This window comes from Gambusia affinis, linkage group LG12 (assembly GCF_019740435.1).
Source record: "Gambusia affinis linkage group LG12, SWU_Gaff_1.0, whole genome shotgun sequence".
Taxonomy (NCBI): Eukaryota; Metazoa; Chordata; class Actinopteri; order Cyprinodontiformes; family Poeciliidae; genus Gambusia; species Gambusia affinis.
In genome coordinates, this window is record NC_057879.1 from 20,887,070 (window position 1) to 20,912,762 (window position 25,693).

Below are 25,693 nucleotides of genomic sequence, written 5' to 3' on the forward strand. Positions count from 1 at the left end.
TTTTTTTCCTATTTGGACAAAAATCAAATGTATTTTTAAACTTACATATAAGACACATTAAGCATTAGCCTAGAAAGTGACTGCAGGCAAATAAAGTTTATGAGAAGACCGTCTCTAATATGTATCCACAAAACAACTATTGATGCACAGAACATGACACAGTAAGCTCCATTAACTGAAGAATGTACATATGACATGTCATATGTACAATAAATGGAAGTGCAAAGTCCATTATTTCTGACTGTTTTTACAAGAATCTTTGTACTTGGTAACTAAGATGTTTGCACCAACCTTAGTTTCTGATTGATTTTCTCAGTTTCATTACGATTTGGCCCTATAAAACTAAATTAAAATCTAAGCATAATTCATCTGTTATCCCAGTATGCATTCAATCTAACGACGCACTAAAGAGCAGCCTCTGAATCAATGCAATATCGATTGTGAGTTGTTAGTTTCATTTAAGCACCTTTGAATCACACAGAAATGTTTGACTGGATCTGAGCAAATTGTCATTCAGCAGAAAATCAGAGGACACCCGCTCCGTTCTGAGCTGTTTGAGATGCAAGGGTCATTTCAAATAAATTGATAGGAACTGGGATGAAATTGAGAGAGTGAAAGAAAGAAAAGCATGAGAACGAAACTGCGGCATTGTTCGTCAAGGCGCCAGCTCACAGTGTGTCAACTCGTCCTCCATCTTTTCAATCTGCATAGTTATTAGTCTTTTTATTAATTTTAAATGCCAAAGTGAGGAATAAAGCATTGCTGAAATGTCACCCATTCACTGAGAATGATAAAATCACACCATCACCTCTTTTGGTAACGAACATTCTTCCTTAGCTGTGTTTTCATCCCAAGCTCTCTGGCTTCTCTCCCGTCTGAAGCGCAGCCTCTTTCACTCTTTCTCAGAGATCAATATGGCCTGACAGCATGATGGCTGGGTTTCCTAAGGGTAGGTGGGTCGCAACAGTTGCCTGTCATCTTGCTACTATTTCTCTCTGTCAAGTCTTGCTCCTTTGACTTAGTGCATGAGTAGAGCAAAAATCTTAAAAATATATTCCAAATCAGTCCAGATTTTTGACATGCTTTATACTCGATGACTAATTTTCTATTTTATTATTGTAATGTATTGTGTATTCTCTGATATACATTTTGCAAAATAACTCCAATTTCATTCCTTCATAAAAATGTCTCAGAAGCATATGTCTCTGCAGATAAAAAGACACATTCTGAACTCCAGGTCTATATATCTAAAACAACTAATCCAAACACCTTCTAAATGGACTTTACAGACACAGATGGAGTTTAAACCAAAGAAAAGGGTTGGAAGTATTGCAGAGACAATGGCTATGAATGCAGAACGCTATCCCCCCAAATAGGTTTCAAGTAAATATAGGTCTTTACTTTGATTAGGATGGTCTAATACATTAATGTGCTTTGCGTTAAATCACCAAAATACCATCAAAAAGTGGAAACATGCAAAAAGCTTGTTACCACTTAAAAAGAATTTAATTGCAATAATCCCAATAAAGAATTTTCTTTTGATTATTGAAGAGGGTATAAAGAATTTTCAACATCCTGTTTCAACAAATAAAAACAGACACCATATTGTTTCTGTTATCTAAATGCCCCATCTAACTCAGATCTGAAACAAACACATTGGTTAGATAAAGCTGATATTTTATCTAAAAATACCAGGAATATGCATATTTTTGAGATTAATGTTAAAGTTAAATCAAACAAACATATGTTTTTAGTACAACCATATAGTTTTGAAATGTTTTATTTTCATTTGTAAGATGTAGAAATACATAGAAATGTATTTGTGTTCTTAGTTGAACACATAAGATTTAGAAAACAATATGTGTTGTAATTTAAGGTAACTTTAACAGCAGAGACCGGAAGCAGAAGAATTAAGTTAACATTTTACAGTGAGAAAACAACTTGTAAATCGAAGAAATAAGCCTTCTGTAAAATTTACCTTAAAAATAAATCGATAAAGCACATACTATTAATGTGATTCTCAGTGAGGAAACATGCATTTAAATGTTAATCTTTCTTTAAAAGGTCTTAATGTCAAAACCCAAAGTCTATCACTTTCCTTTATATCGCCATGCATAATTCATCTTTCTTTGTATTTACAACCGTCCAAGAATTAACCTGTCACCGATCCCAGAAAAGAAATGTCGGCATATCTCTATCTGTCATCTGCTCACCTCATATAGAGCAGCGAACCCCGACGTGTTCAAACAAGACTTGGATATTATGCATCATCAGCTGACAGAAAACAAGAAAGTGGGAAATTAAAAAGCCAAGAAACAAAGAAGATGGCAGCAAGTGAAAGAATAAATGATGATTCTCCCCCCCGTCCTGGAGCCAGGGGACATGTTGCATGTCATCTCGGTGTCTTGGTACGCAGTGGTGCAGTGATGATGTGCTGGGCAGGGCCAGTTCACAACAAAGTCAAGGGCACTAAGGTGACGGCAAGTTAAACGCTCCAACTGTTCCCTGTCTCCAAACAAATACATGGATGAGTGAATCTCCCAGTGAGGAGAAAGGGTGCAGGGATCAAAGAGGGGCAATGACAGTTCCGCATTTAACCTCTGACCTGTTTGACATTTCAGCATCATGAGGTAAACACACAGGTCATCATATAGATGCTCAAACTGGCTTGAGGTAGTATCTGTGAAAGATTACAGTGTCCTGGAAAAATATTTATACCTGTTAAAACTTTTCACATTTTGTCGTGTTACAACCTAAAAAACAAATATATTTCATTTGTTTTTGTTTTTTTGTTGTGGTTGTTGTTGACCAAATTAGTGTATCACTGTTAGATGAATGGAAAATAATGAAAGGTGTACAAAAGTCCATTGACGTCGGTCTCTACCAGCTTTAAGCATTCAAAGACTAAAATTTTTGCCCATTCTCCTTTGCAAAATAGTGTGAAATTGCCTGATTAACATGTGAACATCAGCTTCCAATTAGATTTAGGCCTGGGCTTTGACTGAGCCAAGCATAACACATCCTTTCATTCAATCTGACCTTCTTCATTGTCAACCCAGAGCATGTAGCTGTCACCAACATGTTTCAGGGTGGGGATAGTGAGTTCAGCGTGATTTTGTTGTTGCAGTTTTTGTTTTCCTTCAACCATGAAAATTTGCACATAAGGCACAAAGTTTAATTTTAGTTTCATTTAAGCAGAGCACCTTCTTCAGCATGATTGCTGTGTTTTCTACATGGTTTTTCTTAAACCTAAAACAGAAGAACTTATTGCTTTTCATTTGCTACTGCCCTGAAAAAGATGTGACATTTGTAGAGAGCACCAATAATAGGTGTAATATTTTTTTAATAGCCCAGCTATCTTAATATTTTACCTAGATAAAGTTTCACTTTATCCCTGTCCTACTTTGTGTTTCTTGGTTTTCTTGGTTTCCTTTACTATTCTTCAAATAGATAAACAAGGTTTTATTTACTACTTCTTGGGCTACAATTTTAAGATTTGTAAGAAGGCATCTATATCAAAATGGTAAAAGGTAAAATATAAAATAAATTGAACTTTTTGGTTATGAAGTAGCCAAACGATAATAATAATTTTGCAAGGTACAGCAAACTCTAAAAATTAAAGTAGTTTCAAATATAAATTTATATAAAAAGGGAAATGAATTAGCTGAGGAGCAATTTTCGACAGAACTATGGTTTCTAAACAAGAGAGCTTGACGAATGTGACCAATCCTTCCATTTATTATCATCTGAGCAAATTAGTCAACCCGTCTCCCGAAAATTATCTTCTTACGCAATAAAGAAGCAATAATAGTGCAGTTCTGGTTTGAGCTGGAAAGTCGATTTCTGTGTATTTTTTTCTTTTAAGCCCTGCTCTGATTCTCTCCAACAAGAATTTGTCATTGTTGCAAGTGTTTGGTATGTAAAAGGTTTTTTGGGTTTCAACTGCCGCACAACTGTTTCATAGCCAGAAACAAAAGTTCAAGAGAGATGCAGTCTTTGTCTACTGGGGTTTTCAAAGAAAATTTTAAATAGTTGACATCTTCAAAAACCGAGAACATGATTAAAGTTTTCTGAGACAAGTGTGATAAAATCATTCTAAAAGGAAAATGAAACCACTGCAACAATCTACAGTGTGCTCTACGGAGGTGCACAAATCTTCAAAACCAAAACCTGGTGCACTGGTGCAGTCAGAACCACCTGGAGGTTGGCAATGATGGTTGACCTCCGGAAAACACAGCCCTCACTGCCTTCTTTAACCTTCCTCAAGAACACTAGCCGCACTTCCACTCACCTGACAAATTGAAATTATAAAAATAAATTAGCATAATGGAAACACAGCAATTAAAAATTAAAAACATTTTTCAATAAAAAGTTTTTTTGCGCTACAGTGAGATGGCATTTAAGCTGTATAGAAATCGTTTTTTCACAAAACTTCAATGCAAACGCCTATTTGCATAACCTTGCTTTGGAAAGAAACTTTGACAGGCAACATAGTAAACAGCAATTTGTTTCCATAACAAAATGTAACTGGCAGAGCTCATACATAATATACATTCTTCAAATTTAGCAATTTCTGCCAGCAAATCTTCCAACCATTTTCTATTATCTATAATCTATCTGTGCCTCTAAAGTCTATTTAGAAGACGCTAACATTAGCTGTTGTTGACAAGTAAGACAAAGACTGAAAGTTCACAGTGACTCGTTGTATTGTCAGAGATGAGTCGTCCGCACAGACGGCCGGTAATGTGTCGTCTCCAAGGAGCTTAGGGGAGATTTCATTTCGCCTTTACATCTACAGATACAGCAGGATATGTTGGAGTGAACTGGCAGCTACTTCTCTTTTCATCTATTCTCAAATAAGTGTGTAAAGTTTGAAAGAATTATAGGAATTTATTTGGTTTCATCCAGAGTAGCTGCCATAAGCATGATTACTTACAGAGCCTTAGCAATGTTTACACAACTCCCTCAGTGACGCGAGTCAATGTGGCAGTGAGTTATGGAAAACACATGGGAGGATGATGCTTGACTTTCAGCTCTCATTCATTCATTCATTCATTCATTCATTCATTCATTCATTTATTCATTCATTCAGTCAGTCAGTCAGTCTAGTTTCACAACTAAAGCAGGAAGGAACCGATGTGATAACTGCTTTGACTATATGCATCCATGTGTGTCTAATTAGACTTTTATTAATAATGATCATTTAAATATCTATTTTAATTACTGACGACAAAATTATGATGAATAAAATGATTAATTACATTTAATAGAAAATTTGAAAAGTGCTTAGAAAACCCAATTTGTTGAGTACTTTTTAGTTAAGTTGTATTTTTGAGCTATGGACTGTATAGATCAGATGTGCAGCAGTGCAGATCAAAATATATTGTTATTACAGGTACTTTATGAAGGGGTTTATGCAGTTGAGGAGAACAAGCATTCTGAACTGTGGCTGAAGGCCTTCATCTGAAAAAAATGAGCAAATAAACAAATCAAATAGGTTTTTTCGAATGGAGATTAACTGTCTTCGACCCTGCTCTCTTAGTGTTCATCTTAAGTTAGTACACAAAGTATCCTTAATGTATGGTTAGTGTTTTATGCAGTTTTTAGAACATTACACTGTAAACTCTGTGCCTTGCAAAAAATGCATCTCTGTTCACTCAGTATCAATAGTGTTATGAGGGAACATGTTTATGTGGCTAATAATCATAGACTATGCTCCTTCAGCCAACTTTTCTCCTTCCAGACATGTTTTGCGATCTTATGGGTTCCGTTTCTGCTCTGAACAATGCAAGTCCCAAACTCCTACTTTTGTAGATGCCAATAAAATAAAAAGCATCAGCCTTATGTTGAATTCAAAATAAAATCACTTTGTATTCGCAACTTAGTGATAAGCAGAAAGAGCTCATTTGCTAGTTTCTCTCATGTCTAACATTGATCACTTTCTAATGGTGGTCCCTCATCCCAGACGGCCCACCAGTAGATAAGGTCACTGGTGCCTGTTTGACTGTGTGCCAGCAAAGTATGCAAACAGATTAAGCACACAACATCCATTTAAGCCAGTCCATAATGCTTTGTTCCTAATCATCCAATCAATGATAATTTCAAATCCATCCAAGCTGTAGAATTAGTCAATCTTGGCTTCTCTACATTCGATAGAATAAAAAATGTTCCTTGCTTCATATTAGTTTCATATTTATGAATAGAGAATGCCACATTGTGTCCTTAATGAACAATTTGTTCATCCGAACGAATCATCTGAGTGACCGAAGTGCCGCAAATCACCAACTGATTTGTTAATTTCTCAGTTCAGATGAGGTCAGCACAAGAGTGCCGGTCAAGTGGAAGTTTTGCGTTCTGAGAATGTATGAAAAAGAATGCTGCACATTGATGCATTTGCCTGGCATTGTTGACACAAAACAAAAAGTTTCTGGGTTGAAATTCTAGCCTTTCTCTATGGACTTGGCTTGTCCTCCTTGTTCAAGCATGAATTCTTACCAAGTAAGAATTCATGCCTAATAATTTGGACATAAAGTCCAAATTTATGTACTTATATTTAGGCTACTTGAAATAATACTGCATTAGAGAAACATTTTAGTCATTTAGAAAATATTTCTGAGCACAATAGTTATGCTTGCTATTATTTTATAATGGACTACTTAACCACTTAAAACATCTACAATTATGCTTTTTATAACTAAACAACCTCTAAGCAAATAATGTTGAAGGTTCTGATTCTTACCCTTACCTTCTCTGATGCATTAGTGAGATATATTTTTTATCTTGACCTATCACTTATTTTTGTCATTCTATGAAAATGCATTTCTTTCTTTTTCAATCTAAAATCTATATATATGAGATATTTTTATATTATAAAATGGTCTGCAAACCTGAAGAGTCAGAAATACTGAAGAAATTACTAACCATTACCCACTAATCCTCAGGTAACCCAGAATAATAAGGAAAGCACACACACAGACCTTCTCAAATAGTATTTTTCACACAAGCAATAAAATAACAAAAATCTGAATTCTTGCTGATTATTTTCAAAATGTATTGCACAAACAGCTGATGCAATAGCATGTAATTACCTTCTTGTGTTCTTACTAAGTGATGCAATAGCTAAAGAGATTTTACCATAATACACTTATATTGATTAGAATAACTGTTTTAACCAGTTAAACATTTAATGCCTTTCAAAAGTATTCACACCCCTTGAACATTTTGGCATTTTATCACATTATAACCACAAATTTTAATGTATATAGCTGGGATTTTTTTGTGTGTAAAACTCAAAGTGGTGCCTGTGCTCAGCCTCCCTGACGCCATACCTTGTATATCCATCTTCCACTGAAAATACGGCTGCAAGGCTCTAAGCATATGTTCATTTACTTATGACCATATGACAAAGAATAGAACAAAATAAATCAAAGAACAAAAAATAGCAGCAGCAGAAAAATTTGCAATGAAAACCCAGCACCACTAAGAGTAGCAAAGTCACTATATTATTTTAACACATTTTGCTCAAGTCATATAGAAGTACACAGAAAATAATACTTCCACCTATTCTTCTTGGGTAATGTATCTGAAGAGCAATCTTCAATTTTGCCACTGGCTCTCATTTGTCTGTACTTTGGCTAATCTACTCTGACGCTTAAATAATGTTTAAACAATTGCTTTGTATCTCAAGCAATATTAGAGATTCTACTGGTGCACCTCTAAAGTTTTCTGCTGCGTTTGACAGTCATTTTTTTAAAGTAGTCCTATACTTAGTTCAATTGCCTCCTCAAAAAAAGCATCCCCAGAGCATGATGTTACTTAGAGGTATCAGAGTAAAGGGGTGTAAATGCAAATGCATGTCTCATAATTCGGGAGTGTATGTGCTAAAAATGCAAAAACCTTGTACCTTTTTCTTTCATCTTTGCTGTAATACACTGTTTTTTGTTATTAAAATATCTGACTAATTACTTTACTGCACATACACAACAAAACCTAAACAAAATAAATAAAACAATGTCATAATTGTAATCACCAAAATTTGAAAAAAAAAAGGAAAAAGGATATAGAAAATTGTTCTAAAAGCATCCAGCTGGATGAGTAAAATTAGGAGGAAAAGGTCTTCACAAACTTGGCAACAGTATTCAGCTCTGTTTTGCTCATCCTGCTCCTTGCGTTGTGTTAATGTTGCACATTCCAATAAATTTACAGGGATGATGAAGGTTACACAGCTTGTTTTGACACAAGGCTCCAAAGAATATCACACATGAATACACCAGACTAACTCCTTTTTCATTCTACGGTGGCATTAAATGTCTCAATGCCATCTGGTGCAGCGAAATTAAAAAAAAGTTTCACTTTTAAGGAAGACCATCCTAATTGGTAAATGTTTACTTGCTTCAGCTCTCGGTGGGCAGGCACACAGCTTTTAATGAGTCACTAAAGCCTATGGGCTCTTTAAGCTTACTTTAAGTGTGTTTCCAAACAAACTCAACCCAGGGATGAACTGTTGATAATGGCTTGTAAGGGCCGAAACACAGCACTGAGTGATCAAGCATGCACATAAGTACAATTACCCTTTTCTTACTGTTGTGTGTGTGTTTTAGCAATTCTCACTTTGTAAGACCCATTTTTCAACAAATACTGCATTGTGAGGACTCATTGTGGGGCAGAAAGCCCAGGACCATTAAAGAGAAGTTCTATTTTTGGATTAGGGGTTGGGTTTAGAACTGAAATGGGAATTGAGTTTAGATTATGTGAAGGGTCAGGGTTAGAGTTAAGCTGTAGGAATGACTGCAAAATGAATGGAGGCCAATGTTGAGTCCTTGTGAAGTTAGAAAGATATACTGTAGGTGTGTGTGGGCGTGTGTGTATGTGTGCAGTCTTATTTGGTGTTAATGTGTGTCTTTTTTTTTCTTTTTTCCCTCCAGGGGGTCTTTTTGTGGGCTCTAGTGTCCCTTATATGACAGTAGGGTGACAGGAAGGAGGGAAGCAGAGGGAGGAAGACATGCGGCAAATGTTGCGGGTCCGGGAATCGAACCAGCGACGGCCGTGTCGAGGACTCAAGGCCTCCAAGCGTGGGTCGCGCCTACGCCACCACAGCACGCCCCGGTGTTTATGTGTGTCTTATAATATAAATCCATTCCCTGTTATTTCCTGTATGCTCTGGAAAACAACCATTGGTAAGGGACGTCTAATTCTAACCTGTCGAAAGTATCCTTCAGGAAAGTAAGCCCCAAACATGGGCGAGAACGTCTAAGTTTGGGAAAAGACCAGGTTATAAGTCACCGCTTCAGTGTCAAAAAGCAATCCGTAAGAGGTTGAGTAACCGCAAAAAAAAAAAAAAAAAAAAAGCATGCCAAAAACTTTTGCAGGAGTTTCTTTTATGTTCCTGCAGCGCTTCCTCTAATTTCCATAAGATTATATGTTGCAGATAATACAATCTAATTGTGTAAATTCAGCCAGAATGTAATACAACTGATTGGAAATAGAGAAAATATAAATCCTAAATAGAGTTTAACAAAAAAAAATAAAAATCAAGAATTTAATATAAGTATACATTGTATAATTTTCTATTAACAGTTATGCAAATACATTGTGAGTTTACAGTTTCAACTTATGTATTTATGCTTATGTTTGCTTACTGTGCTTAAAGTTATATAAAAGACTTCCTCTAAATTGGGATCACTTACATCTGTCAGTATTTGCCAATTTATCTGAACTCATCTTTAATCTGTGTTTACGCATGCGGAAACATGTGCATGTGTGCGCTCCGGCTGCACTTAGAACTTGTTTCCTATTGCTCACCGGGTCTATGCACATTAATCTCTGCCTCTACGGCACCATATTGCCTCATAGGCTCCGCTCTCTATCCCTGACCCAATATGCTGTGTGATCCTGCCTACAGCCTCATTTGTCTCCATCAGGGGACAAGCGAGGTTACGACTCACCAAAGCGCAGTACGTCTCAGGCGGATCTCCACACGTGATGTTTGGGGGGTCGAGGGCCACTCGCAGGTACTTTGTCATGTCGGTGGCTTCTGGCTGACAAGCCATGTAGTCCCATGCCAGGCCCTCCTCTGTATAGATCTGGGACTTGCACACGTCATAGTGTCCCCAGGCTGCAGGGTAATGTTGCATAGCATGTGTCACACTGGTGCACACAGCCTGCAGGGTGAGTAATATAGGCCAAAACATTGCTGATCTTTTTCTTTGTGGCTTTTTTAGAATTCCTCTTCTAAGTTTTTTGTCTTTAAAGCTGCAACTGCCTCTTTGCTGTACTACAGGGAAGGTTCTAAATCACTTGAGGGTCTGAATGGTGCGGTGAAGCATTTCGGAACAGTGGAAGCATCTTCAACTTGTGTGTGAGCAGATTCAGGCAACTATTAGCGTCCACGTCGTTATTCTGGCTTTGATTGGCAGCACATCTGACTGGCTGATGAGATGTGCCAACAAGTGAGCTTTCTCAACAGTGCTGATCACTGATGAAAAGGTCAACAATCGGTCAGATGTGATGTTTAAAGACGAGCAACACTTCTCATATGCCAGCAGATTCTGATCTTGATCGCCCGTCAATTGTGGTGTTTGCCACTGGCAGCATCCTAAAAGACAGGAGACGAAAAAAAGACAGTTGGAAAATGTTACCACACTAAAATACGACAAACATAAAACCTTCATTGCGTATAGGGTAGTAAAACACAACGCAAGGTTCTTCTGTCTGTATGTAATGCTCTGTAATGACTATGTCGAAACCACAGCATACAATTTAAATCGAACTTGCTCCGTAAAGCATAATCTCCATAAGATTTTCATACAAAAAGCCTTATTTCCATGTGTCAGATCCCTTTTTCTGACTCCTTCGACACCCTTTGTGCATAGCAACATCTGTCTAAGTCCCCTTAGACGCATTTGGGATGCATTAAAGTAAAACAGTGAGACAGAAATGGTTTATTTGAGGTATTGTATGTTTCTCACAGCTTTCACAAGCCATCAGTCAGATGATGTAACTCATCAGGCAAAGGTGACTCGCAGCAGTCTTCAGAGACCTATATAATCTTAAAATAAAGAGTGTATCAAGAAGAACAACTGCCTCTGAAATAGGAGATTTGGATTAGTGGAGTTATCCTCAGGGTCGTTTTGCTGCGATAAAAATAAGTTCTATATATTTCGTGCCAAAAACATTTATAATTTTAGTAGCTTATTTTTATACAAAGAAATTTAGATGCAAATTTTATTTTCATTTGGAAAAATATCTAATGTTAAAAAATAACAGTTTTCAACAAAGACACTAACTGTTGGCACACGTGACATCTATTTAAAAAGGTAAACTTGTCCATATCTAATGTTAGAACAAAAATTAACATGTTAAGCCTGAAGACCTGATGTTACTGTCATCCTGCATAAAAGGACAGTGAGATGGCTATAAAAATCTCTATCAAGGGTAAACACATATCAACATAGCCATAGCAACAAATAAATGCTATCTGCATTCAATCTAGTTGTGTAGAAAGCATCCCAGGAAAAAAAACAAAAACAAAAACCTTCTTATTTGTTCAGATGAGACCAATATTAAGCATTTTTGACAACAAAGACTCCAGGTTGGTTAGCATGAAACAAAGAATTAAGATTTGGAAACGTAGCTTATGACTTTCTGCCCACTGTAGTTGGGAATGTGTTAGACTATGAGTCTGTCAGACCTAAATCCTAAATGAAACACACGTTCCATTTAGGATTTAGGAACGAAACAATGAAGCATCGGTGAGAACCCAAAACTCCGGATGATGTAGTGACATTGTGCATAGAAAGCATCCCACTGTGCTCCAACCTTAATAAAAGACTGAAAGCACAAGGAGATGGTAAAAAAGTAGTAATAGCAGCTGTATCAATAATAATATCAATAATCATGCACCAGAGATTTTTAAAAAACAATAATTCATCAGTTATCTTAGCTGACTGACTATATGAATATATGTAATCTGATTAAAGGTTGGGTTGGAAAAAATAGAAAATCATTTCATTTTAAGACCAATTGCATATCTTTTCAGGGGTGCCAATAAATGGGTCAGCAAAAAATTTAATAAATATTAATAAATAAAATTAAATAAATATTATATAAATAAATAAATAAATAAATAAATAAATAAATAAATAAATAAATAAATAAATAAATAAATAAATAAATAAATAAATAAATAAATAATTCAACACCTTCAACAAAGACAACAATGTTACCATGACTACATGGTTAATATCTTTCAAGGCACAAGTTGGATCAGTTACTTCTCTTTCTTATTGAAGATAGATAATCGTCATTCTAAAAAGTACAATAAAATGTAGGTTGTTGTAAATTACACAAAACACCTCACCTGTACCTGAGTATAGGTGAGTAAATCCTCACTGGATTATTTTTCCTAGATTTATACCATTGATAACAGATCCACTAACTGAGGTAACGTTCAAATAAAGCTTTCTGTAATTTGTCAAAAAAAGCCTCTCATTTTTTTAATATTGTAGTTAAATGTAAAAACACAACGAAAGTACCTTGCAAACAAATTGACACCCTGGTACTTCCACATTTTATTGCATTACAATCACACACATTTTTTAGTAGGGTAGATGAAGGTATCAGCTTTACACGGAGTGAAACTTCGGCTCGTATTTGCAAAATGGCTCCTATTCCATCCTTATGAAAGGAGATCATCAGTGAGCATTCGTTTTCATATATTGCCACAGATTCTCAATTGGATATATGTCTAGACTCTGACTGGGCCATTTTAAAAAGTGAAAGAGTTTTGGCCCACAGCATTCCATTATAGCTTTAGATGAAGTTTATGGTTTCCGTCCTGCGAGAAGACAAACTTCTGCCCTGTTCTCAAGTCTTTCACAGCATTTAAAATGTTTTCTTCCTGCTTTGCTGTGTTTTTAGCTCCATCTATCTTCTGATAGACTCTGATTAGCTTTCTTGTTCCTGCTGAAAAAAATAATCCTCCTAGCATAATAATGCCAGCCTGATTTATTGGCATGGTGTGCTTAGGGTGATGTGGAGTCTTACTTTGTCACTACACATATAAACATTTTGGCCACAAAGTTTAATTTTGGCTGCATTTGACCAGAGCACTGTCTGACCCATTTTCAAAGGCTTAACAGAACTTCTGACTTTATACTGAGCATGACTTAAAATGTACAGAGCAATAATTGGGAGCATGGACCATGTTGAAGGATTTAATTAAAAACAACAACAAACATGGAGACAAGGGGAATGCAGTGAGCCAGAGTAGAATAAAAACCAGAAGAATCCAGGAAATAAAGAGTGGCACAGAAACTGCAGGGATAACAAGGTATAACAGGAGAAACCAGGAAGGAGAGTGAGGAGCAGAAGTGTTTAAGTAATGAGAGAGTGAACATGGAACAATGGACCTGGGCTGATTGGCTAACTGATTTCAGGTGTGAGGGGAAAGAGAGCAAGAAAGTGGCACAGAGAGCAAGCAAGAGTATACAAAGCTCTAAGTCTAGGAAATGAATCTAACACTAAAGAACAACAATACCTAAGAAGCATAATTAAACTAGATAAACAAGGAATAACTAAACACAAGAATCAAAGTCCCATCCTCTCTGAACTTTGGTTCAGAGAGAACCAAATGTGAATGTAAGAGAATGTAAAAAGAAACATTGTCAGTTTAATCAAAGAAAAGGAACTAAAGAACACAGAAAGTAACAAAATCCAAAATCATCTCAAACGTGAACCGTAATGAAGTATGTTTCTTTGAGTTATGAACTAGTGACAGCTGGCTAGACATGTTGATCTCTACAGGATTTAAGGATGGAAGCCTCCATTTTAAAAAGGAGAAAATCATCCAAAAAAGCAGAAAGAAATGTTCTTTTAATATTGCTCCTGTCAAGCAAGAGGACACCCAACAAGAAGTCTGCTAGATATTTCATAACACAGCTAGACCTCTGAGTGATGAATAAAACTCCCCAGGAAAGTTCCTTTCCTTTCCTTGTGCATTATTTTCAATTAATATAAATGTTAGTCTGTGATCATTGGAGATGCCCCACAGGATTGGCCTCTCTCATTTTCAACACACAAATATCTTTTCACAATTTATCAGGTTGCTTCATAATCCTAATTCTGACATTCACAATGCTCCATGTCAAATTAGGTATCAGCTGTGTGTAGAGGTGGTCACTTATCTTCTTATTTAAAAGAAACATTTATGATTAATAAGAGGCAGCAGTTGGATTCGCCATTAGAAGAGTTAATCTTTCCCACATTGAGTAATGACAGCTTCACAAAAGTACTATGAAGTAATGCAGGCTTGTGAAAATAAATCCTCTAAAATGCTAAATATTTCAAATGTATCTTTAGCATCACCACTTTATCCTAAAGCACACATTTTTGCAGGTATAGTGTAAAGACAGCACAACCTATTATAGCCTCTGTTCAGAGTTTGATATTACCAAATATTGTCTTCTACTCATGTTTTCCCTTTTTCTCATATCTCTGTCTCGGTGACAGTGCTCAAAATGCGGCAAGCAGCTCGGGAATGCCATAATTTCACCGCGAAAAAAATACGAGGTCAGATTCTATATTAAAAGTCATAAATATTTAAGCACCTCTCCATATGCAGGGAGAGGAAGAGCCACCTCACCTCTATCCCTCTGCTACCCCTCTTTCCATCTCTTTCACTTCACTTTTCCTTAAACCCCTGAAACACCCCCTTGTGTCTGCTTGCATCCTGTCCCCTGGGCAGCTCAAGCATAGCAGAGTGTTTTAAAAGTCAGCAGACGGCCCGTCGTGCCCCATGGCTCGTAATGGTTACGAACTCCCCCTGCCAGACTCTTAAAAATCATTCCGGATGGGTTTCATTCATTTTATAGTCATCCTGCTTAAGTGCGGCTTTTGTCCCCCGTCATCGATCGTGACTATCTGATCTCAATATGACTCCTATATAGGGGTCAGATCCCTAACTGGAAGTATCCACAAAAGTTTTAAAAAGCAAGCAAACAAAATAAGCATCTTGATGAAACAGCCTGGTGCTTATTCTGTTGTTTATCTTTCAACAATTTTCCACCTGGTGAGGATTTTTGCTTGTACATGCACAGACATGCACGGACAAACACACACACACACACACACACGCCACCCCCACCCTTCATCGCACACACACACAATTCCTTCTCATTGTGTTTATTGATTGCATTGACTTCCAAGCAATCACTTCTGATCTGCTGCCAATTTAGGCAGACTGATGTTGTGCTTTGCTTGGCTCTGGCTGATGAGAACAACAATAAATGGATAAATTCTCCCAACATCCTCAGAGCCAAAAGCCAACCCCTCAATATGAGTCACAGTGGGATCCATTGGCAAGCAGAAACACGTCTGTGTGGGAACATGTTTTTTTTCCCTTTCCTTCTTCAGAATCTCACTTCTCTCTAAGACCTTCATTCAAGATCTCATCCTCTTCTGTTTTAGTCACTTAACTGTTTTTCTCTGTGTGTCCCAAATGCAAGTCCGTGCACTCGAACGACCTGCACATAAAAACACTATTACTGCTCCACCTTTAACTTCACCAACAACACCAGCCACATTAGCTCACTTGTTATTTGCAGGGAGGGTTTTTTCCCCCAGCACTTTTCTGTGGAAGAGCCACAATTTCACTGAGGGGATGTGAGTGATGTAGAGACAGTGTGATAATCCTGCAGCCACAGCCAGACAGCTTATATTGGAAATATGCTGCCATTTATAATTCAAAGTTCTTCTTCTGGTCATCTAACATGCAAAGAAGGACACAGCATATTAGTAACAGGAGGGTAGGGGCATGTAAAACCCCTACAGCTGTGTTTTGCCTTTTTTCCCTCAAGATTCTGGGGCTGGAAAAGGGGGTTAGTGATGGTCTATTCATAGTAATGCATGCAAACTATGCATAATATATAAAATAAAAAGAAATAAGCAAAAAATGTTGCATTGAAGCTTGTAGTTTTGTTCCAAAAAGTTGATATTGGTATCCAAAATTGGCTTTGAAAAATTGTGCATAGATAAGTAAGCAATACTATACACTACCTTCTATTTTATAGGAATATTTCATGTTGACATTAATTAATTGTTTCTTTTTAAAATGTATAAAAACTCTGATTACCATTTATGATTAGCAAGCAGTAAACAAACAAATACGTTTTACATTGAAAAATTAATTGTTTTAACCAAAAAAACAAACAAACAAAAAAAAAAAACAACAACAACAAAAAAAACATTTTTAACCAAACTGACAAGTTTTAGGGGTGACCATTGTTGCCCTTTGTGGCGGCTCGTTGGTGACGCCACTGGCTGGCAAAAACAAACACTATTAAAATCCGACACACATACAGTATATCTTTAAAATAGTGAGTGTGTGTATGTAAGAAAATAAAAAGGGCTTTTTTTTTAGATTAGCCATTTACTCAAATTGATATGGATTTATCAAATGCTAGATTAATGGCTTATTCTCGCACCAATCAGCTTTTTTAATGTTCTGAGTCAGATTTTCCGCAGAGGCGAAATACACATTTGTGCAACGGGCTTTGAAGCAATATTTCTTTAATTGGCTATTACTAGAACCAAATTAGGTTAGGAATGCCATGAGTCTTAAAGACTAGATCAATAGCCTACTTTTTAAAATGTCATAAAAATATCTGGCTTTTATTAAACTTTTGTCCTTTAGAACGCTCATTCAGTATTAGGCTACTTTCAGCTGCCGTATAACCTTTAAGCCTTTTGAAACGCTCACAATAAAAGCAGAATCCCAATTAAAACTAGATCATCTCCACAAAGCGACACTGTAAAAAAAAAAAAAAAAAAAAAAAAAAAAAAAAAACATGCAAAGGCGGCTAAAACAATACTCACATTTAATTGCGCTCCCGGACGATCTGACTGTTCAACAAGTTATTTACAGCATTTGCTTAATGGATTCTCGTCCAGAGCTGAATGCCTTTTCTATACTGTCTTTTTTGCTCTAACAGTGGCAAAAATGATCTCGTGGCAAAAGAAAAGAAGTAACGTTGACGCATAACGCGTGAATTCACCCGGACACCCGCGACGTTTCTGTTGGCTCCAACTTTCCTTCAACTTTTCGGTGTCACTAACTAAGCGTATTTTCATCCGATCATTATATCGAAAAGTCCTCGCTCACTCAGGACTTTTCCGAACATAGACTGTGGTCCGCTCAGGACTTTACGCAGCGTTGCTGTTTATTGGCGCTGTGTTCATCGGAATGGCGCACAGAAAAAAAATAACCCCGCTCCCTCTAGCAGCTACATCAGCTGAGGGGAATCACTTCGTAGTCCCCAGATTGATGGAAGTACATCCCGAAGCAAAGCGACCTTTGGGGGACAGTTTGCCAGATTTCTCAGCCCAGGCGACTTGCGAACAGAAGAGAGGAGAGAGAGATAAGCATATCTCTGAAATGGAGCCACAATGTCCAGTTTCACGTGAACGCTCCGCCGGGTCCTAAAGATAATAGCGACAGGCAGTTGAGGCTAAACTCTTCTTTCTTCAAAAGACTGTTGTGATTAGTTCACATTTCTGTGCAGAAATGTGCGCGGAGTATTGTTTACATTTGATACTAAACTTTGTTTTATGTTTGCTCTTTTTCAAACTTACAAACGTAGTTTAGTTATTTTTTAAATTATTATGATTAGCTTTTTATATTGATTAATGATTGTTTATTTATGGCTATTGTTTCGTTTCTTTCTTTATGAATTAAGTCTGTGGAGTACATAGGACTTATAGGAAAAGGCACAGATGCGTGTGTGATCATCACTAATGTTCATACTTATGCAGCGAAGTCCAATAGGATCTTAGAGAGCGAATGCGTTCTAGTACTACATGAACGTGACCAGTGATCAGCCCACAACAGTTATATGCTTCACGGTGTTAAACTGCGTGTTATCACGGTAAGACCTATGAGTACACTGAAAGTGAGTTTGGGTTATTTTCCAAACATAGAAATAGAAACAGAGTAAAGCTGTCCAAAAGAAAACGCGTGTCCTAACCCAGGCATTAGACGTGCAAGTTTCAAAAACGATCGGAGAGTGTGTTTCTAAATCAGTGAAGATTCCTTAGTCTAATTTAGGCTGGAGTCTGATCTTTTGCATTCACGCGGATAACCCTGTCAGATGTCAAACACTCCTTGTTTCGTGTATAACGCCTTGAGACTCAATGCATTCCAGGACAAACAGCAAGAAAAAAAAAAGATCTTACCTTGCATGTGAGTGTATAGACATTCAAGCTGAACAAAACCCGATAAAGAGCGAGAGAGAGAGAGAAAAAATACTGTCCTGAATCTGTGGAGTAATTAATCGGTGGGTTTTTTTGGAAGCAGCGCTGAAGGAACAAGTAGGCGCGCCTGCCGGGCTCCCTTGGCGCGGAGTCACAGATGTCACCCTCTCCCACTACAGGGTGCCGAACAGCGCGGCGAGCAGCCATGCTGACAGCTCGCTTTGAATACGCATTTTAATTGTGCCGTAATGCCAAACTGCTGCAGATTACCACACGATAAGAGCAGCCGCGCCCAGCTGAAGGTCATCACAGTCACTGAGCAAGATCCGTAACCCACTCTTTGGTGCTGCTGCACACATTTCCAAACTACACGGGTTCTTAGCAGAATAATGTTCTTTTTCTTTATAGGTACTTTTATGACTCGAATCTTCTTAATCAGATGCTGCAGAATGCGTAAAAACAAAGTCCACCAAGCTTTCGCTTAGAAAACAAAACAAAACGTTTTTTAAGGTTTTCAGCACCATGGACAGCTTCATGTAGCCCACAAGCATTGTAGTTTGAGTTTGAGTGCATTTTTAAAACGTTTTTATTAATTCAGTTGAGTTTCAACAAACCTCTTAGCTGTTTTTGTTTTTTCTATGCCTTATTTGTGTTTATTTTATTTTTAACTTTATTACTGTGTTGCTCTGGATTTTCATAAATTACTTCACTGCTTCCTGTGATATTTAACCTCAAGCTTCATTGTTTTATAACATTTGTTTTACATTTGTTTTTTATTACTGTTGTGCTGCACTAAAACGTGTTTTTTAAATGAATCAGACACACTTGACCTGCAGTCTTTACTGATTCTTACCTGGTTTAAAACCTCCGTCACTCAGGTGGAACTCAGTTCAGAGCTGCTGTTATTAAATCAAAAGAAACCAGTGGAGGTTGTCTCTGACTCTGATTATCATGTGTCTCTGGGAGGAGTGCTCTGGATAAATCCGGAATCCTATGGTCTATGGATGCCATAACATCCACTGAAATGACAGGAGCGTTTGGATTAAGAGAGGGATGTATGGGCCTCACACATGGATTAGTTAAAATCACAACCTGATCTCTTCAGAAGATGATTGGTGACAGCTCTCGAGTCACTGGGATAGACTGATAGATCGATAAATAAATGGACATGTATCCATGCAACCATCACTGACATGCCATATAACTTTGGGCTTAATATTAATCATATTTATACATTTCAAAAAACTGTTTTAATTGGTTGTTAGAGATCACTGACTTGTTGAACCTTCAACTGTCTTCAGGATTTTACCATTCTACCCACATTCTGGAATGTGAACCACTATAAGCATTATACCACTCTCACCATGCCTAATAGTTGGTACAGTGTTCATGTTCATTAAACATTCCACAAGTTCAACACTGGGTTAGTGTAATGGACCCAATAACATCCCAACTTGAAATTTGATGCAAGGCCTAAAAGCCAGGTCCAGCTTAAAATGACCTCTTATCATTTCCGCTAAAAAGAAAAGTTAAATGTCTTGCTTAAAAATTACAGATGAAATTAATTCATATTAGTCCATTAGATGCTTGTTCATTAAAATGACTGAAGTTGCTTGATGTATGATCATCCCACACTGGAAAAAAGAAAAGTTTAAATGCATCTCTAAGTGGCCAAAATTAGCATGGCATAAATTGTTAATGATGACGACATGCAAACTTCTGACCGAGATTGCAGACAGACAGAATTTGCCTTAAATCCCACCAGGATTCCCTTCATAACTCCTCCACTCCATAACTCATCCACTGTTTTCAGCTGAACACAACAGTGGATGACAAGGATCCAGAGGTGGAGTCTGCCCTCTCACCCTCTGCATGTCCTTTCCCTCTGCGCCACAGAGAGCCCGGGGCTGACAGAGATGGAGGGTTTGCTGTTTCATTCCGCTCCCAGGGGTCTATTGATGGTTTCAAAGTGGAGTCCACCTGCCACAGCTTTAATCATCCGTGACCCCGGCTGCATGTTGGAAGACCAACGAACGGTGGCGGGGGTGGGATCATGCAGTGCCTTTCTTGGATGTGTGAGCAGTCAAGAAAAAGGAAGTGAAGACAGACATAAAGAGAAGATGAAGAAAGATTTGGTACCTGCAGAGTTAAGAATGAGTGTTTTGAGTTTCTGTTTCCATACTCAGATGGATGTTTGAAATAACACTAATTTAGATACCATGTATATTTGGATTTATTTTTTTCATGAGTAATTTATTTGGTCTAAATGTATCATCAGTGCATTTAATTTTAACCAAAAGGTGGAGCACGGTGAATCAGCATGCAGGCACATCTCGTGGCTGCTAAATTAATTCAATTTATTCAAAAGCCTTTCTTAAGGCCAAGGTTGTAATCATGGCTTGCAATTAGATGGGACATAAATATTAGATGACTTCACTTTGCAAGTCCCTATGATAGGTAACCCCAAGTATTTTTAAGCTGTTGTCAATTTTCATAAAGATATTGTGTCAATTAAAAGAGAATTGACACAAAGTACTACACAAAAGTCTCCAATCCTTAAAGTGGTCCATGATTAGTTGAACATGTTGGCCTAATTGTGTTGTAATTTTCCTGTTAAATGAAAACTGCTGTTTGTGATACGTAAAACTCAAAATTACTTTAAAAAAAAATTATATCTTTCATTATATTTTTCACCCATGGAAGTCACCATTTTTCCATCTGCGCAGTGCATGCTGGGTTGAGGATGCGGTTGAGTCTGTTCTGCACTGAAATGTACAGAGCAAATACAACAACTGATGAAAGATCTGACAGGTGGCCATTGCCCCTGAACAGTCATTTTACTGTTTAGTTCCAAGAATTGAGTAAGTAGCACCACCAGGGGGCGTCTATTCTCTCTTTTTTTTCCTTTGTTATCCACCGAGTAAGAATTCGCCCCATGTTGTTTTTTCGGAAGTCAGAAAGAAAGGCGATGAGTTGCAGAGCGACGCGACTTCTGCTATTTTTCTCATTTATGAGAAGACAATGTAAGATCAGTGCCACAGAGATCTGGTTTCGCATGGTCAACTTGAAATAAAGTAAAAGTGTGGGATACTTTACCTGTGCGTTCTACGTCATTCGGGTTAGAGTGTCTAACCACCTCTGCTAACTCCTTAGCCAACCTCTTACCGCACCTTCACACCCAGCAAGATAAAACCAAATGGTGTGCAAACAGCTGTTATCCACAAAGAGCTTAAACTCCACTGCCGGCTAACGAGGGAAAGACGCTGGGAGAAACATCAGAGATACCAATGCTGGGAACTCTTTTAAATGATAACTGAGCTATTGCTACTGCCACCGATTGTGGAACCACGACCGATAATGGATCGAAGACCGGACAGAGTTACAGAACAGCTTACCAGATCACACAGTCCAACCAGAGGTAAGTGTCCTTCATTGTTTCATTTATGGAGCTGAATTTGGCAGCAAAACAAACACTGGCTTCTAAGGCCAACTTTTTCCTCAAACTTTGTTTGGTCCTCCTCCCGGTTTTTTTTATTTATTATTTTTTACCCCATGTGATTTCTATGTTCCATCAATTTCAAAGCACTCCTGTTAAAATCGAAAAGGCCTACCGATGTTATTCATTGCGGTTTTGTCTTGACGAGCGCAATTAGACCAAGCATACATCATTTACCCAAACTGCAATGCAGTTTAAACAACATGGCGATGTCCATGCGGCAATATTTTATTAAAATTTATAAAAAACAAACAGCCTACAGTATTATTTCTGTATTGCTTTTACAACTGAAATAAATATTTCTCAAATAAAGTCTACTGTTACAACTAATTGTAGGTCCTCTTAAGGTCTTTTACCTTGTCCTATATTTTCTTAACGTAGCTGTTCTCCGCTAGTTCTCCAGACACTTATACTAGGTGAATTTTTAGCAGAATCGTTTACACTTTATTTAATTTTGGAGTATAAGAAGCAAAGGAGGCTAAAGACATACCACACATTTCAGAATTTTATTTGTGAAATCTTTTGAAGACCATGTATTATTGTTTATCCAACTAATAATTTTGCACTACTTTGTGCATCTGCACAAACCCCAATTTAACCAAACAGCAAATTGTATCTATAACAGATGTAGGGTGTAGGCAACATAGTGCCTACACCCTAGCTCATCAGCCGGAAAGGGAACCGGCACAAGTGAATTTGAGTGCAAAAAATGTCTTTGTGTGCAAGGAATATTCTGTGCTTTCTGGGGAGTAAGAAAGTCACTGCAAGTTAATTTTTATACGAGGAAGTGATCAGGGCAAGGAAGGAGATGGGAATCGCTCTTCAGGAACTGGGTAATGTGGAGCCAAATAGTTCTGTATTAATTCTTTTTTTCAGTGTACTTGTGTACTGTTTGACATGTTTGTTCAAGTTTGAGTAATGTCTTTTGCAATACTGAAAGTTGCTGGCTTAGATCATTCCAGATATATCTTTCTAAAAGTAAGTCCAGGTACACTGATAATACATCACTGTTTTAGTATGATTGCAATGGTTATTTCTCTTTAAGTATCAGATGACTAACAGGTTCTCACCTCGAACATTTCTTCAAAGTGGTTTATTGTGTAAATAAATAAACCATGGATCTGTCCTAAGATTGAACTGTCAAAATCAGAATTTTTGTCAAATTCAATTTAAATTATTTTATTCCTGTTTCATTCAGTGATATTAGATTTAGATTAAATATCAGTAAAATATCTTTGTGAGTTAAAAACACTTTTTGCATATTATTCCATATGTAATTGTTTTAATTCAGCTGAAAACATACAGTTGGTTTTTGTGCACTTTTTGACACAAAAAGTGAATTTTTTTGAATCAAAAATGCATTTTGATTTAATTTGAGCTTTCAACTTTTTCAGTTTTCTATCATGTTGAATTTAAATAACCTGAAACCACGTTTTCGAGACTTTCGTGCATTGTTTTTCTATTAGGAAAAGAATTGTTAGGAAAGTCTTATCACAGATGTCAGTACTATCTCTGACAAATAGAAATGTTTGACAATAATAAGGATCAGCTCAGAGTAGATGGAAAGCTGCCGTTTTTTGCCAGAAGAGATCTGTCCCAAAACCAGGACACATTAGCTGCAGGAACCCAGAATCTCTCCCCTTTGGAGCAGCGGGCAACATACCAAGCTCTGCGGGAACTGTGCTAGATTTCACAACATGATGAATGGCACAAGACATTTTTTTACCTGAAACAATGAATCAGTTAATCAACAACCCTCTTTATTATGTAAAGGGAGACAAAGCTGCCTTTAAAGACCAATCGTAATGAGACCATATCTGATCCCATCTGAGTGATGGGTTCAAAGTGTTCGAAGTGTTTCCTGCCCTCTAACTAGAGTAGAAATTAAATGATGAAATTGAGTATCTAAATGTGTTCACTTTGAATAGCTTTTTATTTCCATGGGCTTATTTAAAATTTTATAATAAATGACCTTGAAAAAGTCTTTATTCATAATAATTGAATCAAAGTCATGGAGGTTTCACAGAATAAAGCTGAAAGGAAGAGAAAAATCAAAGCTTTGGATGTGAAAAAGAACATTCTTCAAACTAAAAGAGTCCTTGAATTTTTTTTTTTTTTTTTTGCGTTGATAGTTTTAGGTTTAGATTCACATCTCAACAGACCCATGTGACCTTGTTGACATTTATTGGGACTGGCATGCCAGAAAGTCCCCTATTCTTTATATTCCCGGAGGTTCTTTTTACAGTGTCTGAACAAGGTTTTGACTTTTCAAGTGAAGCAAAGGGAACTTGAGGTTTTCCTTCCAAGATTTATTCTGGACTGACACGCTCTTCTGCAATGGGTCTCCATGGGTCTGACTTTATTAATAAGAATACATTTGCAGTTGCTTACAAAAACAATTCAAATTGAGTGAGTTGATAAAATAGAAACTGAATAGTTTCCGGCCTGTTTGAACGACAGGTTGTTTATGTTCTTCATATGCTTAGGCTAAAGAGCAGATCTAGAAAAATACTAAGGAAAAAATCTCCCCAAATCTTGTGGAAGAATGTGTTTTCTTCTCATGAAACTAAATTTGGACCAAAATTCCAAAAGATCCCAGAAATATCTGATACCCACAATGACACATAGGGGTGGAAGTGACATGCTTTAGGGTTTCTTTTATATTTATGGATCTGATGGTTTTACCAAAGCAGGTGACATTGCCAACAGTTCAAAATAGGAGTTATTTTTAAAAAAAAACCTTCAGATATCTGATGGAAAGTCGAAGGGGAAGTTGGATTTAATGTTCCAACATCACAATGAGTCCAGGCATGCATCCAGATCAACAAAGGGTTGGCTTAGCGGAAGATTCCCATCGATAAAACATATATAGTTGTTAAATATTACAACATTAATATTTGGGGTTCCACTAGACCCCTACCAATGATGACCGAGTGCTGAATTTAAATTAAAATGTTTTTCACTAAAGTACTCATGAAGAGTGTGTACACTTATGCAACCATGTAATTGAATATTATTAAAATATTTTACAGATTAGTGGAAATTTGAAATATTACACCTCACATTGTACTGTATGTGCACAAGATTTAAGTTCAGATTTTTTAGAGGCTAAAAAACATAGAAATAAATATATGATTAAAAAATAACAAATTTGTGCAAAAAAATGCCCTTTCAAATTTAGATTTTTTTAAACATGAATCTCATCAAACTAATACTTAAAAGTAGGCAGTGTGTATTAAAACAGGGCAGAGTACTTCCATCAGTGTTTTGTGTACTTGACCTCCAAATGTCTGTAAGCTCAGTAAATATAAAAGAACAAAACATGAAACTTGTGAAGTCTAGAGGTATGCCGATCGATCGGCCAGTGATCATAATCGACCGATTTCCGAGAAAATGGTATGATCGGTGATCGCTGATCACTGTCTCTTGATGCCGATCAAGAGATAAATGTAAACGATCACATTTATCTCACTTCTCAGCCTACGTGTGCAGCTAATTTCCTCTTTCCTTCAAACTGCGCAAGCGTGCAGCAACAAATCTTGTCTTTGGTACTATAATGCTCTGAGAGTGAATGGGGAAGTTTGCTTGTTGTGGCGGAAAATTACCTCGGGGATGAACACAACAAATCTAATATTACATTTAAAAAAACAAGCACTTGACGGAGTTTGGCTACATTGAGGCTCAACGCAAGGAAAAATTGACATCCGGAGCGGCCTGATAGCAGATAAAGCAGCGCACTACTACAAACACTCATCCGGATTAGCATGATGGTCAGAAAGCTAAACAAATAACCCGAAAAATAATTCAAGTCTTCGAGCTGGTGGTGAAAGACGCTGGTTCTGCTCTCGCTGTTGAACTGCCGCTACACGCTACTGGTAGTAATATTTCACATAGGGAGCGCCGCTTCTGCTCCACCCGGAACGTCTGCTTAAAGCCTCAGCATGTAACATA

At 37.2% G+C, this 25,693-nt stretch overlaps 1 protein-coding gene across 3 annotated transcripts in view; it reads right to left on the reverse strand.

Annotated features, from left to right (window-relative positions):
• LOC122840848 (netrin-G1-like) overlaps positions 1 to 18,460 on the reverse strand; it is a 67,865-nt gene extending 49,405 nt beyond the window's left edge. For 2 of the 3 annotated variants that reach the window (XM_044133595.1, XM_044133592.1), the window contains exons 1-2: positions 16,873 to 17,376; positions 9,945 to 10,594 (exon numbers count right to left, since the gene is read on the reverse strand). In XM_044133595.1, the coding sequence (XP_043989530.1) occupies positions 9,945 to 10,190 (246 nt within the window). In that variant the 5' untranslated portion in view covers positions 10,191 to 10,594; positions 16,873 to 17,376. Of the gene's footprint in view, positions 1 to 9,944; positions 10,595 to 16,872; positions 17,377 to 18,228 lie in introns of those variants that run through there. The other variant, XM_044133593.1, reaches the window with a different exon arrangement.
• Between the last annotated feature and the right edge of the window lie 7,233 nt (positions 18,461 to 25,693).